We start from the raw sequence: 15921 nt of genomic DNA on the forward strand, positions 1-15921 counted from the left end.
CCATGTAATGGTTGGAAAGAATTCTTCATAAATTGGTTCTGTATATATCTATTCCTCCAAACTTTCTGTAAAATTGTTGTGTTCTGCACAATTTCTCTATAACATAATGGGATTCTGGTCTGTTAACTCAAGTGCTAAGGCCACCGACTGTTATATGTATCTTTAGGAAAACCCTCAAAAATAAGACAGTTAAATAACAGGCAAACTACCAGAGAAAAATAAGGGTGTTTAGCTTCCAATAACACGTATGGTAGTTAGGGTTATGTAAAATGAAGCAATATGTGATATGTTATACCTTTTATGTTTTCAGTTGGATAGATTTGCCAGTATAAGAATTCCAAAAAGTAAAAAAGAAAGACCTCCTCTACCGCATATGAAGCAGTCACATTCTACAGATTGGTCATCCACATCTATGGATCCAGAGGATTTTGCTCCGAAACCACTGTCGGAAAGAGAAATCATAGCACTGTTTGAAAAAATGATGGTAAGAGTCTTACACTCATTTCTTTTACTTAAAGAATTACAATGTGGCTAATTGATAGGCAGAGCCCTCTTTTGTGCAGGTGTTCTAATCTTTACATGAATTATTAATATTGTTGGTGTTGTGAGTTGTAATTATGTGATTAGAGTGTTTCTCAGGGAATAAATTATTGGAATTATTTCTACAAACTTTTGCTCCAAGTTTATTTAAAATGGAAATTAAAGGTTTCTAATTATTGGAAGTGAGATTATGCAACACATTTTGAGGAGGATCAAGAAATGGGGAATCCTGCTTCCTTTTAAGATGACCTGAAACTTTTACAAAGGGATTTTATGCCTCTAAATGTCACAGCAGGATTTTGGTCTGAATTTATATTCCATGTCACTCTTGCACAAAATAAAGACTTACGGTTCTTGCCTCCAAAGCAACATTTATCTGCAAATGCAGTCTCAAATTTGCTTCTTTCCTGCTGTCATTGTTACTGTGCTACAAAAGAGCAGTCACAAAGGTCATGTGGCATTGGTACCACCTCAGTAGGTTGAATTTTTTTTATCATGATGATGACATTTTGAGCAATTGAAAACTAAACATGAAATGGCCATGAGAAAAGAGTGACTGCAATCTGAAGAGCACAAGAGAATGTTAACAAGGAGAGTAATACCTAGATTATTATTTCTTTCTCTGTCTCACAGCAAGTAACAAGTAATTTTCAAGAAACACAAAGGGACTACCAGAGGCAGGGATGTGGAGGAAATGAAATGTACTGTGAGAGAAGTACCTGTGTGGAATTTGTAATTCCTAGTACTCAGTAATGGCAGCTTAGTTTTATGACGCTTTTGTAGAACTCTGGAGAACTTTAAGTGAGAGATAGCATTCAGGATTTACATGGTTAAACTGGTGAAGGAGAGGAGTAATTAACTGTGTTAGCGACTTTTGTATTGGTACTCGTTTTCACATGGTCTGTTTTTATTGGTATACCGTGGTATCTTGCTTCTCTTAGAAATTTCATAGTGAATCATAGTTATTCAAATGTTAGGAAATGGGACATTTTTTTAATAAAACTTGAAGGTGTGCCTCCCTCCCTACACTCCCCTGTGTATAGGTTGTATTTCTCTGCCATTCCACAGAAATTCTGATACAGGATAGTCTGTGATGTTAATAGTATGCCATAAAAAATAGAAACTTTCAATAAATCCTCAGAAACCTACTGTTGTGTGTCTAGGTAAATAGAAATGCTTATATCTATGGATCCTGAAGTAGTTAATTCCAATTTTAAAATGACTTTACAAAAAATATGTTAAAGTAATGATGACATCTGGAAAAATTGAATGCTTTCCTAGTTTCATTGAATAACATAGTACTTAAACTGTATTTGATAAGCTACTTTATCAGTGTTATTTTTTCTATAACATGTACTACAGAAAGGATTTTTCAGATTATCCACATTTGAATGGACTGGAGTTAAAGCTAGTTTAGTCACAGTAGATTACATAGCTAATTATATATTGTAGCCTCTAGTTTGCTGTTCTGATCAAATTAAGTGATTTGGGGAGGGTGGATTGGTGAATGTTGTAGGCAGACTTTTAGAGCTAATTTTGCACTAAATATAAATAGTTAATGTAGTAGTATTGAAGGGAGAAATTTTTAAATTCTGAGGGTTTACTGAACATGTTATGTTACACTTTGGGTTTTTTTGGATGCATACTGCTTCCTTGTCCCAATATTCTATGCAGTGGCATCCTGTGTGGTTTTGGTAATAAAAGTTTTGAAAGAGCTCATAAAACCAGACAGTTAAAGCTAATAATTAACGTCATTGAGTGCTATTAGGAAAATATCCATCATTCTTATTTTCCAAGAGGAAAATTCACCTATAGAGTATATTTTAATTATTTAAGAAATACAAGGATGGAGTTGAAGTATTTTATAAACTCAGCCACAACTGATTTGCCATTTGCATTGCTGAATGCTTCTAATCAGTATAAATCAATTGTTTTAATGATGTTTCATTTGTTAAAAACAAGAACAAGGAAATGACTTTTTACTGCACACACAGAATATTTCCTATAAATTACCTTGCTGTTATATGTGGGATTATGGAATACAGTTTGTGGTGATAGGTTTGTTAGTTCTTGGTGGTTTTTGTTATTAGAAGTTAGATATTTTTCTTTAAGTTCAGCAGTTACTTTTTGGAGCACCTAAAAGAGCAAGTCTGAAAGAAACTGCTTTAAACAGACAAATGAACTTTGCAACTTCTATAGGATAATGTGAAAAGCTTTTCTGTTTGTTCAAGTTAAGTTCACCAAAATTAACTCTATCCAAACTGAAACCAGGACAGTGGTCAAGCATTTTTTGCAATGGCTTCTCACGACTTGGATTTACACAAAACTGAATGTTTCAAGGAACTGTGCTTGATTCTATTCTACTCGACATGAAAACTATTGAAAGACAAGGAAACTTACGTTTCAGTGTAGTATAAATTTGAAGGCTTGTCTGTGGTGTTTGATTTCTGACTAGGTGAAATAACTTTGATATCAAGATGGTTACCCACTGATTTTGTAGCATTGCTCCTGCCAAAGCTGGTGGGGATTCACCTCATGAGTCTAAGCTGAAAATAACTACAGTAATTCTTGCTAAGCTTGGGTAATGCACATACTATGTGCTTGTATATGTGTGTGCCAAAATTGTTAATTGCTCCTTAAAACTATTTTTAACTTTTTCACCTCCACAATGATAGGAAATGCCATTTCTCATAGATGTGCAACTGATTACAATGATCAGCACATTTCTAGGCTGGAACAGTAGAAGTCCCTGTGTCAGAAATGACAGTGAATAGCTACTGTGTGGCTTTGAGTATAGAGCCTCTGCTCTTTTTGACCTCTGGATTTTTGTTGGAGTGAATGAATTGTGATGGAGTTTTGATAACAATTGAAGGTGTTGATTTAATGATCAAATCTTTAAGAATTTGGGCCTTACATATTGCAAAGATGAATATTATTTTGTGAACTACTCTCACTGCAAACCAGATTCTGCTGCCCAGGATCAGGAATTTGGGAATTGAGGAAGTGAATTATGGAACAAATTAAAATTTACATTAAAAATACCTAAGATACTGGTTTGAGGACACTTATAAATGTTTTGGAAAGTGTTAATAATGCTTTTCTGTAGTTTACTACATTGTCTGAAACAGTAGGTCATTTCTAAGAAGAGAGTGTGCTAATAATGACTGTGATGCACTTGTTAATCCCAGCATAGCTGACTGGTTTTTTTTCAGTCTGAGTTGAGGTTACGACGGAAGGTGGATAAAGATATTTATGGTTTTGATTAACAACTTATGAAAGGTTATTTGTATAACAGCTTTCCGTTGCCTAAGTTCATATTTTTGTGTCTTTATTTTATTTATATCAGTCTCTCATATCTAAATCACTCTGTTACTGTATGGCATTTTTTTTCCTCTCTCATTCCAGGAAGATATGAATTTAAATGAAGACAAGAAGATGCCGTTGAGAGAAAAGGATTTTAATACCAAAAAGGAAATGGTGATGCAATATATTAGCACTGCTTCAAAGTCTGTAAGTAAATGTCTCTGAAGTATACCAAAATGACTTAATGATTACCTTATTTCCTTTTGGAGAGAAAAAGTGATGCATGCATGCATGTTATATTCTTTTGACCAGCTTCTGTTTCTCACAATATGCTTTAAAAATGTTTGTATCAATCTCATTATTTTACAAGGTATGATAGTCACTTGTATTTGAAGTGTGTCTTCTGTACACAAAACAGCATTTCTTTTTGGTAAAGAGTCGGCTATTAGTGGAGATAGAAAGATTCTACGGAAAACTTCTCACAGATATTTGGTGTGAACCTTTTTTCTAGCATTGTTTAAATTTCTTAATTAATTAAATTCCTGAACTTATGAGCCTTTTTCATACCTGAAAAATTCGATACAGAATTCATATTGTGATGTTATGTAATAGCTGATAATGAAAATGTTGTGCACAAAACCAATTAGTGCCCATTTTTACTTATAGAGATAATTACTCGTTGTTTTAAAGCAGTACAGGGAGTTGTATGTAAGGACCAGTTTAAGGATTCAGTTGGCATGAGAAGAGTTGTTTAGTTTTTGCAGCGTGGGGACTGACTCCAGTGCTAAATGCTGCAGTGCCGATACTGTTCTCAGATCTTTTGATTGTTTTAGAATTCATATGTTTGAGTCTTTGACTCTCACTGCTGCATGTGACCAGAGATATCAGTAAAAATGGCCTGTATGTAATTATAACTACATATGAAGAAAAGCAAACATTAAATATAGTAATTTAAATGAGATATTTATCTTATTGTCTACATTAAATGATGTACTTTATTAGTGTCATGCTCTAGCACTTTTAGGAAGGTAGGTACGCCTAGAACAGGACTGAATTGCCTGGAGATTGTTTTACCTAAGATGAGTTCTTGAAAGCTACTAGTCCTTCTATAGCATAACAGGTCCCTAATACCAGAAGATTAGGTCCAGCTTGGTTGTTTTTTTATTTTTTAGAGATATTTTATCTCTAAAGATCAGGGAACTTCAGGCTAGTAAATCTCACAACATTCTTGAAGTCTATCTACCCAAAACAGCATGTCAGGGTTTATATATTATGGACACCCCTAACCTCCACATGTATTCTAAGACCTCAGTTGTTTGACCTTAAAAGCAGTGTGACATGACTGGCTATGCAGAGTTGCTGTATCCACATGTGTTGCTGGAATCTTAGCATCAGAATGTTGGTGATGTTAAGGCTCTCTTTCTCAAGAGAAAGGTTTTCGTGTTTTTGCTTCCTGGCACTTAATACATGGAAAGAACTGAAACCTATATAACAGGTTTCATTGATCTTTCTTTCTGAGTGCCATTTGCAATAAATAATTTTTCTTTTGTCTTTGGATGTCATCACACTTGTGTTTTGGCAATGGAGGTTCTTGCACTATGCCCCAAACAGCATAGTATAGTGTGTATATATATATACATATATATATACACATATATATAGTATACCATATGTGTAGTACAAGGCATGGTACAAGGCATGGTATAGCATGGTACAAGGTACTCTGTTGAAGAGGAGAGGTCTGTTTCCTCCACCAGGGTAGTGATTTGTTCCAACACTCTGTTGTCTTGCATGTTTTCCTGAAGCTCTCAACAGCATTTTTTTCCTTTCTGTTCCCATTCTCTGCTGCTAGCCCATGTATTCCCCTTTCTGCTGTGGGAGATCACTAAAGACCAATCCATACAGGGAAACTTGTCTTTCCTGAACTCTGTTTCTGTGGTTGTGTCCTTACTGGAAGTTACATTCACCTGTTGTATAACTGCGAGGGACTGTTTTTGTGAGGCACAGATTCAGCTGTTTGATACAGTAGAGCTGCAGATGATTTCAGTTTACTGCTGGAGCTCCTGTGATGGGAAATTCTTTCCCTCACACTTGAAAACTCTTTGTTCCCGGCATGGGCTTTCATGTCTCAAGTTCATTGGATTGTCTGAGTGCCTTCTCAGTCTAGAGAGAATAGTGCACTGCACACCCAGAGTATTTGGCTAACTTCTGGTTTACCTTGACTTCATGAAAGAGTGTCATGCTCTTTCAGAACAGGTGAAGTGCCATATAGCTCCTGTTACATACAACTAACCCCATCCCACTCTCTTTCTAGGAGTGATACTGCAGTAACTTCTTTTGATAGTTCATAATTCATTTAAACTTGAAGGAGATGGATACTAAGCTATACTGTGTTGGGACAAATATCCTCATTTCTAACTGTTATGCAGAGTACTGAGCAAGTTTCATTTAAAGCAGTTATCATTTTAAAAACTATATAAATGAAGAACAGAGACTGTACCTCTAATGAATCACTGAAAATGAAATAGCCTCTGGTGATCAAACTGGACTCTGCTATAATCAAAGCTTCACCATTGACCTCGGTATTAGGATTTCTTAGAAATGCACAAATCCTTTCCAATATTCATAAAACACACCTCTTTCTCACAGAGTAACCAATTAGAAGTCTCAAGGGGCTTACAGGAACACCCAATCACAGGAAGGGGTTAACGAGGTCCAATGAGAACACCTTAGGACATCTCAGGACATTCCTGCATGGGAGATAACAGTTGTCGTGGGGGGTGTTGGGAAGAAGAAACATGTGTTTGCAAAGAGACCACAAAAAGCCATTTTGAAACATGTTTAAACAACAGTTTTCTCATATAATGCAGGTTTAGTGCTACATCTTTCCACAGTAATACTTGCATAAAGGAAAAATTTTGAAAAGAAAATTCCATTTTATGGAGTTAATACTCAAGTGGAAATAAAACAACATTGCTATCATGTTATGCTACCATAAGTTTTGCTATTTTTTATGTTCAAAGCACACACAAACTAGGTTTTAAGGTGAGTTTTCTTCTCAATATTTTGTTTTTGTTGTTCACATTACTCCTTGTAATGTTTTAACTAGATTAATTCATGCTGACTTCATGCTGCATCTGCTCACAGACCAGTTGTTCTTCAGTTGAGCAATTAGATTTCTAGAGGCACTGATGCCTCAAGATGTTTCCTGTTTCTCAGTTAGCTTGAGCATTTTGAACTTAAGCAGCGTTTCCCATGCTGAAATATAGCTAATATAATCAGTTTCACAATTGGTACCAAATGCAGCTCTCATTTTATTTAAGCACTGGCAGATGTATCATATTCTTATTATGTTGCAGAACTTATTATGTGGCATGACTATGAGTAAGTGGTACTTGGCACTGTGGGTGTGTTCACAGTTTATTGCATAGGATAGTGCTCAGGTGGGGAACTGAGTCTGAGACAGGATGGCTGGTTACTGTATGAATGTTGATGTGAGTCTCCATTGCTTGTGACACTGTCTTCAGATGGGTCACGTGAGGCTCTCTGAAATGTCATTCTAGTGGATTCTCATAGTCCTGCTGGGCTCTTGTCCCATGTGACCTTCCCACTGTACACATTACTACTGATTACATTAAATTCTTTCAAAAATATTTCTAGCTATCTTAACTGTATGTCCTGTCTATATGACTGTCATATATGACTGTGCATCAAAACAAAAGCAATTTTACAGCAGGAACTGCTGGGAGAAGTCACTGGAAATGACAGATTCTGCACCCCGGATATTAATCCATATGCTTAGGCATACAAGTAGTGCTTGTTAAGAAGTCTATGCACAGCAGGAGCTGCCAGCAGAATTTCTGTGACTTCTTGAAATTTCCAACTGGAGAGCTCTTGTAACATTTAGTTAAATACTTTGTCATGAAGGATGCTAGGAGTTTGTGTGGTCATTTTTTCTCTAGTTAATCCGCTATCTCACCTATGCAGAGATGAACTGGGAAGATCCATGAAAGAAAACTGAAAACACTGAGTTTCTTTTTGTTTGTGGGAGCATTTATTGTTATGGATTTTTTTTTTATTTTCTCTGAGTTTCCTTGATTTCTCCTCCAGACTCTCCTCAACCCTCATCCCTTTCTGGACATCTCATCTATTTTTATGTGGAACATAGTTATTGGAAGTGGCTCTCATATTTAAACAAATAGGAAACTCCATGCACTACGTGTGATGTTCCAAAATATAATATGAGATGCTCTATTTTCAGGATGATTCCTGGCAGTAGTTTGTTTTTTGGTGTCTGGAGCATCTGTTTATCAAGTCTGAGAAAATATAGTTGGAGCAGAGAGTATTATAATTCACAATGTTCTGTTATTAGAGAGTCATAGAACAGAATGATTGTGACTGGAAGAGACTTCTGGAATAGTCTTGTCCTACCTCTCACCTATTCCCTTTTTAGTATCTCTGATAGAGGAGACTATACAGCCCGCCTGGGCAACCTGTTCCAATGCTTGACCAGCCTCAAACTTAAAAAAATACAAGGGAAGAGAGGACAAGTTTTGTTTATGCCTAATATTTAACCAATTTCTTATAATTCAGTGTTTACTTCTTGACCTTTCACTGATAGGGTTCCCCTGAGCCTCCTCTTCTTGGGGCTAAACAATCTGAGTTCTATCTGCCTCTCCATGTACCACAGATTCTCCTGTAATTGTGTCCGTAGCCCTTTTTGAACTCATTCCAATATGTCCATGTCTCTCTCATGCTGGGGAGTCAAGAACTGGACACAATACTCCGGATGCTCACCACTGCTTACGTGAGGGGAAGGACAATCTCGCTGGTGATGCGCTTACTGTCCATGCACTTGTCATCCATCAGAACCCCTATTTTCCTACAAACCTACTTTCCAGCTGGTTGGCCCCAACGTATGTTGGTGCATAAGGTTATTCCTCCTCAGGTTCAAGATTTATCATTTTCTGTTGTGGAACTCCCTGAAATTCCTGTTGATGTCCCTCTGAATGGCAACTCAGCAGCCTGGTCTGTCAACCATGCTTCCCAGCTTTTAACTTCTCTGCTAGAAACTATTTCATAGAAACTTCATAAGTACAAAAGCTTAATTCTCAATACTTCCTGAGGATCTTCCAAAGTGAGAAAACATCATCTGTATGAAGCTATCTATAATAACATAATGAGACCACATCACTATTTACAGTGAATAGTTTCAAGTTATTATTGCACTGCAAGTCTAATTCTCTTCAATTCCTGACTTAAGCCACTAGTTAGTCAAGAATTATTTAGTAAGTCTCTTTGGTGCAACATGACAGTTGTGCTTCTGCTCTCAAAAAAAGGAGTCTTGCAATGAATTAACGCAAATATAGATTGTATGCAACATTGTGTGCCTCTTTCTTTGAATTTAGATATGTTCTGTAGAAAATATCCTTCATGTGAAATGGATATTAGGTGGAGTTGACTTCTTATTTTTCAATGTCTACAAATTTTGTCTTTACTATACTGAAAAAAAGGAGAGGATACTCTTACTAATTGGGTCAATGCCTCTTAGATTTGCCCATTTACTTGCAAATTGTAGAACTTCATTAGTTCAGTGGAACGATTACTTTTTTTAAAACAACAGATACTATATATATCCTTCAGAAAAATCATTAATATCTTGTATTTATTTTAATCAACATTTGGCAAGACAGATACAGTGATGAGTCAAAGCCGGCTTCTTTCAGGCTGTATTGCTTGGAACAGAAAGTATTTTGTTTGCATGAAACTGCTTTTGCTGTACTACATGAACTTGCTATTGCATTTTCCTTTTTATCTCCCTGTTCTCCACATCCCCATTTGCCTCCCCACCTGCCAAAAAGAACAAAACCCAGAAAACAAGGCAAAATCCAAACCTGAAGGTTTGAGTAAGTGTCTTTTATGTTATTGCATCAATAGTGATATTTGTGTTGCACTGCATTCTTACAGATGGCCAACACAACAAATGAGCAGCTGAGGGTCAACTTAGAATTTTAGTTCTAAAGGACTCCTTTTATGTGGTTTTTTTTCATTTTTATTTTTTAAATTCTTTTGCTTTAACCCTTAGAGCCAAAGCTAGCCAATCTCATATAGTCCTCATCTGAAGAGAGAAGTGTTTTACAACACTGTCTGCAAGAACAGAAGTTACTACAGTAACACTCTGAATATTCTTCTGGTGTGCTGTAGTCTTATGACTGCAGTCACTCTTTGGGACCTGTGCCTTATGATCTCTTCAGAGAACCTCAGAACTGATTTTTTTCTTCTGTTGAAAATTGAAAATTGCAATGCATAAACAGAATCCATTCATTACAACAATTGTATTTCACTGAGCATGCGTGATAAATTTGTACAGGTGATGCCTGCTACTTTTGTCTACTGATTAGAAATTTGTTCATAAGATGACCAAAATTTAGTCAGCATTTGGCATATAGTAGATAGAGATCACTTACAGGTTACAGGTTACAGTTACAGGTTTAGGTCTACATTATATATTTTTCAAGGAACAGAAATTAAGGTTCGCCATTAATAATCTATTTGAGTTCTATATGCACCAAATAAAAAACTAATGTATTTTCTGTGTTTCAGGGAAGTCTCAAGAACAGTAGGAAGATTTCACCCCAAGAGTTTATTCAGGATTTAAAATCTGGGTCAACAGATGAAAGACTAGTCACTTGCTTAGAGTCTCTTCGTGTGTCCTTGACTAGTAATCCTGTCAGGTAACATCATTAACACATATTGCAGAGATTAATCATATTCTCATTTCTTAATGGATTAAAATTAATGGATATGTAGATGTAAATGGTTCAAGTTTTTCCAGTTAATGAATGTGTATGCATTAGTGAATGGTTGTAATTTTTTCTTTTTTTTCATTGATTATATATCTTCTGTAGTTTTATTATTTTTTAATAGAGTTCACTGACCTATGCAAGGCGATTCTAAGAGAAGATAAATTAAATGTAGTGCAGAGCAGTTCCCTTTGTTTTCTAGTGCTAAATGGTAAAAATTTTTTTCCATTTTTATTTTTGAAATATTCTCTAACTCTTTGATCTTTTAAACTATTTTGTCAGGGTGATCAATAATGGGAGTTAGGCACCTTGATGTAAGTTTGTTCATCAGAAAACATTTATATTTTTAGTTGCGTGCTACTACTTCTGTCCAGTGTACTGTAAACTTTCTTCCTTGCTACCCTCTGGTTATTTTTTCTGTGTCTGTAGAGTATACAGAAGAAAGCACAACATTCATTTACTTGTGCTTTTTTGAAAGAAGACTAACTCTTCAGTAATTACTGATATCAGTCTTGAATTTTGATTTGATCCATGCAGTTTGATTTGTGAATGCTGACTTTATTATATTGTATTTTTTTCTATTCTACTCTATTTACATCCTTTAGTTTTAGAGTTACTGTTTAAGACAGTGACTGAACACACGATTTGGAAAACTAGTTTGGGTTTAGTTCAAGATAATGCAAAAGAATGCTTATGATGGGACATGGTCTAAAAAGGATTATACAACTTTTTCTGTGTCTGGCTTGGCAGAGTTGTTCGTATGGGTCTTCCGTATGGATATTTGCTTCTTTCCTTCTATTAATTTGTTTTTAATTGGATTGTCTTGCCTTATTTAGAATATATAATGGTTCACGTGGGAAGAAACATGCTTTATGTTAACCTGAGTTATTCTGACAGAGAGTTTTACAGAAGATATACTTCCTTCATGAATGTAAAACTACTTTTAGATATAGTATTGCTTCCCCTTCTTAAAAAGATTCCAACAACTCACAACCCCAGCAATTTTTTTTTTATTTTTTTATTTGCACTTAGGTTTAACAAAGAAAACTTTGTTTGTTACTATAGGCTTGGAAAGAGAAACATGAAATGTTTGAAATGTGTGACAACTTCTGCTTAGAGCAATCTTTTCTCTCTGTTCTTGATATGAGTGGATAGTTTTATCTTTTTGTATGTCATTCCCTTTGCTGCCTCTCTCCCACATACCAAGAGGAAAGTTAACCCCCTACTCCCCAAAAAATAAAACAAAACAAAACCTGTGATCTTGGTGATGCATTGTTGATATCAGAGTATTGCACTGATTGCAACACAGGTTTTAACTTTGTTCAGATATCAACTACAGTAGGTAAAAAGGTTCACAGTTGAATCTAAAGTCCTAGCTTGACCATAATTTATTAAAATATAACTTCAATTTGAAACATTATACAGAATGTAGAGACAGCATAAAAGAACTGTAAGGTTTGGAGTGGAGACGAAATCATTAAGTTAATGGATGGCTTAAGAATAGGTCTGACTTTGACAGGTTTGAATTGGAAATAGAGTGACTATGGCTTGCAAAAACACCAGAGAAGAGATATTTAAGTAGCAGTTCAATAAACAAAATCTCTACTGCTTGTCCATGAACACATTTTAGTCTACAAATCAAAAGAAGGATCACAACCAGTAGAACATATGTTTTCTGAAACAGTCTTCTGGTATATTGAGTGGTACTGAGAAAAGTCTATTAAGATAGACTTCACTAGGCTTAAACTGAGCATTTCAAATAGCCTTAGTAAAAAACGTAAGTTCTTAAGTAGGGCTTATATACAAAAGTAGCAAAAATGGAACAGCGACACACTGGTGACCTTGATTTTCCTATCAGCAGCCAGATCTTTGAGTAAGAACTTACATTGACACATAAATACTGAACTCTGGTTCAGCTGCTATAAATCCATGATTAATTTAGACTTCAGCTTCATGTGATATGGACAATGAGAAATAACTGATTAAACTTTGGGATTTTATTCTGTGCATATATAATAACAATGGATAAAAGTATGCTTTTTTAACAGGATGAGAATTAAATTTAGATTGAATTTAGGCTGACATTCTTAACATTTGTGGGCCGTGATATTTTTGACAATATATAATTTAGTTTTTTTTCCTGATTTTTCAATTACTATAGTTTAATCAACCTAACTTTTAAATCTTGTTGACATTTCAGTTTCTAATGCAAGAAGTGATTCCACAACATTGTTTTCAATTAGTCTTTCTTGTAAAATGTATTTTTAGTTCACAGAGAAAATCTGAATTGTGATATTGAGTAGTTTGATCCTTGGTACTTAGAAAAATGTATTGATGTCTGTGGCTTACTGCAAAAAGCAGTGTTTATATTCCATCAGTATAAAATAAAGCCTCAGAAGGAAAATCTTGGTCACTAATCTTCAAGTAAATAATTTGGGTGTTTTGACCTCACAGTTGCCAGCACAGTTCATCAAAAGCACTTCAAGTGATTTAACTGTGCATAGTATTGCAGATAACTGTTTATCTACAGCTATTTATTTTCTTTTTGTGTAATAGTTGCAACAGATTTAATTTCATTAAGAGGACATTTTTAATACATTGAAAATAGGGGCACTGATAACTTGATGTTTTGTCAGCCTGACAAAAAGCTGAGTGTTTTCTTTGGATAGTAAAAGTAATTCTTTTTCTTTTGTGGAAGCAGAGGAAAAAGCAATAATAATACAACAGTATTTTAGGCACTTGATCATTCTGAGCACCCTCAGCTGTTGGATGTACAACAAAGCGGCTGTGCATAATTCTGCTAATACAAAATATGCTAAGACATGGTCTTGTAGGATTATTTTAAGGACAGATATGGCCAGAAATGCCAAAAATAATTGACATTTATTTGCATAATCTGTTTCAGAACAAAACACCCATTCAGGAAAGAGAAAATCTATTTTCATAATATATTTACTTTTAGGGAAAAAAAAATAAAAGCATCTGATCTATTTTTTATTCCTATAATTTTAAGTACTACTGTCATTGTGCCATTACATGTATTTGATATCAAGGGATTTTGACCAATACCAAACAGGACCATGAAGCAGCTGTTTCACATAGAAACAACTTGCCAAGGGTTTAACCTCACCAAAAGATAGCTTTGGTAGTAGCTAAAATTTTAAATTTTTGTTGTGTTCACTTGGAGATATTTTAAATGATCCAGTTATACTTGCTTTTATTCACTGGGATGAATTCACAATTTTCATTCACTGGGATTAGTCTTTTTTTTTTAATTGTCAATTCTTTTAAATGTCTTTTTTCTTTCTCCCTAGCTGGGTTGAAAACTTTGGCCGAGAAGGTCTAGGACTGCTATTGGATGTTTTGGAAAGATTGGTTGAGATAAAAAAGTAAGGATGATTTAATATAAAATTACGAGCTTTTCACAGTATGTAAACAGCATTTAATTACACTAAACTTTTGATTTATTCAGTCAGGACAGAGTTGTGAAGAGGAGTCAGCATAAGGTTATACAGTGTTTGAGAGCCTTCATGAATAATAAGGTATGGGATTTTATATAATCTGGAAATCTAAATTACTGCAGTTCAATCAGATAAGGTACATGATGAATGGGTGCAAGTCTGTGCAATTGGGAAGTGGTGGGTTGGTCAGCTGTGGTTTGAAGTTCTTTCTGTCTGCCAGAAGTCTGCCACTTCCTCTCTATATTCCCAGCCAATAATGTGAACTTTTGATGCTGGCATACACCCTTATTACAGTATAAGTGACCTATTTGGGACTTTTCTTTCATTTAATTATTTTAATAAAGTATTTGACAGACTGAAATGTCATTTGAAATACTTACTTGAGGGAACCATCACTGTCATTACTAGATATTCAATAGTCATTTGGATTCCCTCCAACTATCCTTACAACTGTTCTTTTGTTGTTTAGTATGGGTTGGAAAGAATTTTGGGAGAAGAGAGGAGCCTTTTGTTGCTGACCAAAGCAATTGATCCCAAGCAAACTAACATGATGACGGATATAGTTAAACTCCTATCTGCAATGTGCATTGTTGGAGAGGAAAACATGTAAGTACTGTATTTAAGTAGGAAATAGTAAGGTAATTTTACGATATCCAAAATTATAGTTATACTTGAATTAAATGTTAAAATTTTCAATTTAAGTTTGAAAGTAATATCTGTATTATATTGTCAGTTTTCAGAATACCTTTGTCTGATTCTTTTTTTTATTGTGGTCGTATCAATAAGAGTTTTCTTTTTGACATGTGGATGTACTGCTTAGATAGAATTAGTTATGCAGCCATTCTTTTTCTTAAAATTTGTTAGTATAACTTTAAGGTATCGTAATCCTTGTAATCCAGTAAGTCATTTTTTGGCTGCAAAAATCTCCAAAGGAAACATATATTGCTTAAACCTAAATTTATATGCAAGAAATTGAGGCAGGTGAATAATTTGGCAACATGTCTTTTCAGATAGCAAATGAACAGCAAGTTTAAGTATCTCTCCTGAGTGAAATGCTTCTCTTTTCTCGCAGACTTGAAAAAATTTTGGAAGCTGTAACAGCAGCAGCAGAGGAAAGGAATGTTGGCAGATTCTCTCCTATTGTAGAAGGTCTTCAGGATAACTCAGTTCAGCTGCAAGTAAGCAATTTTTTTTCTTTTTTTTTTTTTTACAAAGCACTGCAACAAGTAAAAATAAAATTTCTTACTTTTCTGTACCGAAGAAGTCATTACAATTAAAAGGAACAGGTATACTGTTTCAAATAGGGGTCAAATTTTGGAATGTTGTTCATAATTTTATCTTTTAAAATGTCATCGTAAGATTCATTGTTGAGAAACACAGGGGTGTTGCAGGTTAATTTGTTGATTTCTACTCACTCAGATCTTACCTTTGCAAGTTAAAGTTATACTGTCCTTTAAAAAAAGGATAAATCATATATTTGGATGCAAAATATTATCTCACTTCTGGCAATATTTGCTGAAACTTGGAGGTTAATAATACTAAAAAAGCAAGTTTTTAGGCAACTGCTTTTAATAATTAAAGTTTTAATCAGCAGGAAGTCCATCCCTCATGTCCATCTTATGATTTCGTAAAATTGCACCCAGAGAGTCCAAGGAAAAACATCTTCCACCTTTTTTCAATTTTCAGTTTGCTTCAGTTGGATGTAGAGTTAACGGCAGGAAGGCACAAAGTATTACACTTCATTTGAATGATCATCATTGGTCTGAGAGTGTAAATATGAACTCTAATTGATATTCGTGTAATTCGGTTGAACC

General features: G+C 34.8%; 1 protein-coding gene across 3 annotated transcripts in view; it reads left to right on the forward strand.

Moving 5' to 3' along the window:
* DIAPH3 (diaphanous related formin 3) overlaps positions 1-15921 on the forward strand; it is a 206110-nt gene that overhangs the window by 20776 nt on the left and 169413 nt on the right. For all 3 annotated transcript variants that reach the window (XM_039381538.1, XM_039381539.1, XM_039381540.1), the window contains exons 2-8: positions 311-484; positions 3946-4050; positions 10447-10577; positions 13961-14035; positions 14119-14188; positions 14577-14713; positions 15180-15285. In XM_039381538.1, the coding sequence (XP_039237472.1) occupies positions 311-484; positions 3946-4050; positions 10447-10577; positions 13961-14035; positions 14119-14188; positions 14577-14713; positions 15180-15285 (798 nt within the window). The remainder of the gene's footprint in view (positions 1-310; positions 485-3945; positions 4051-10446; positions 10578-13960; positions 14036-14118; positions 14189-14576; positions 14714-15179; positions 15286-15921) is intronic.

Source organism: Pipra filicauda, unplaced genomic scaffold (assembly GCF_003945595.2).
Source record: "Pipra filicauda isolate LSUMZ 115617 unplaced genomic scaffold, ASM394559v2 scaffold22_size4397567_pilon, whole genome shotgun sequence".
In the NCBI taxonomy this organism is placed as follows: domain Eukaryota; kingdom Metazoa; phylum Chordata; class Aves; order Passeriformes; family Pipridae; genus Pipra; species Pipra filicauda.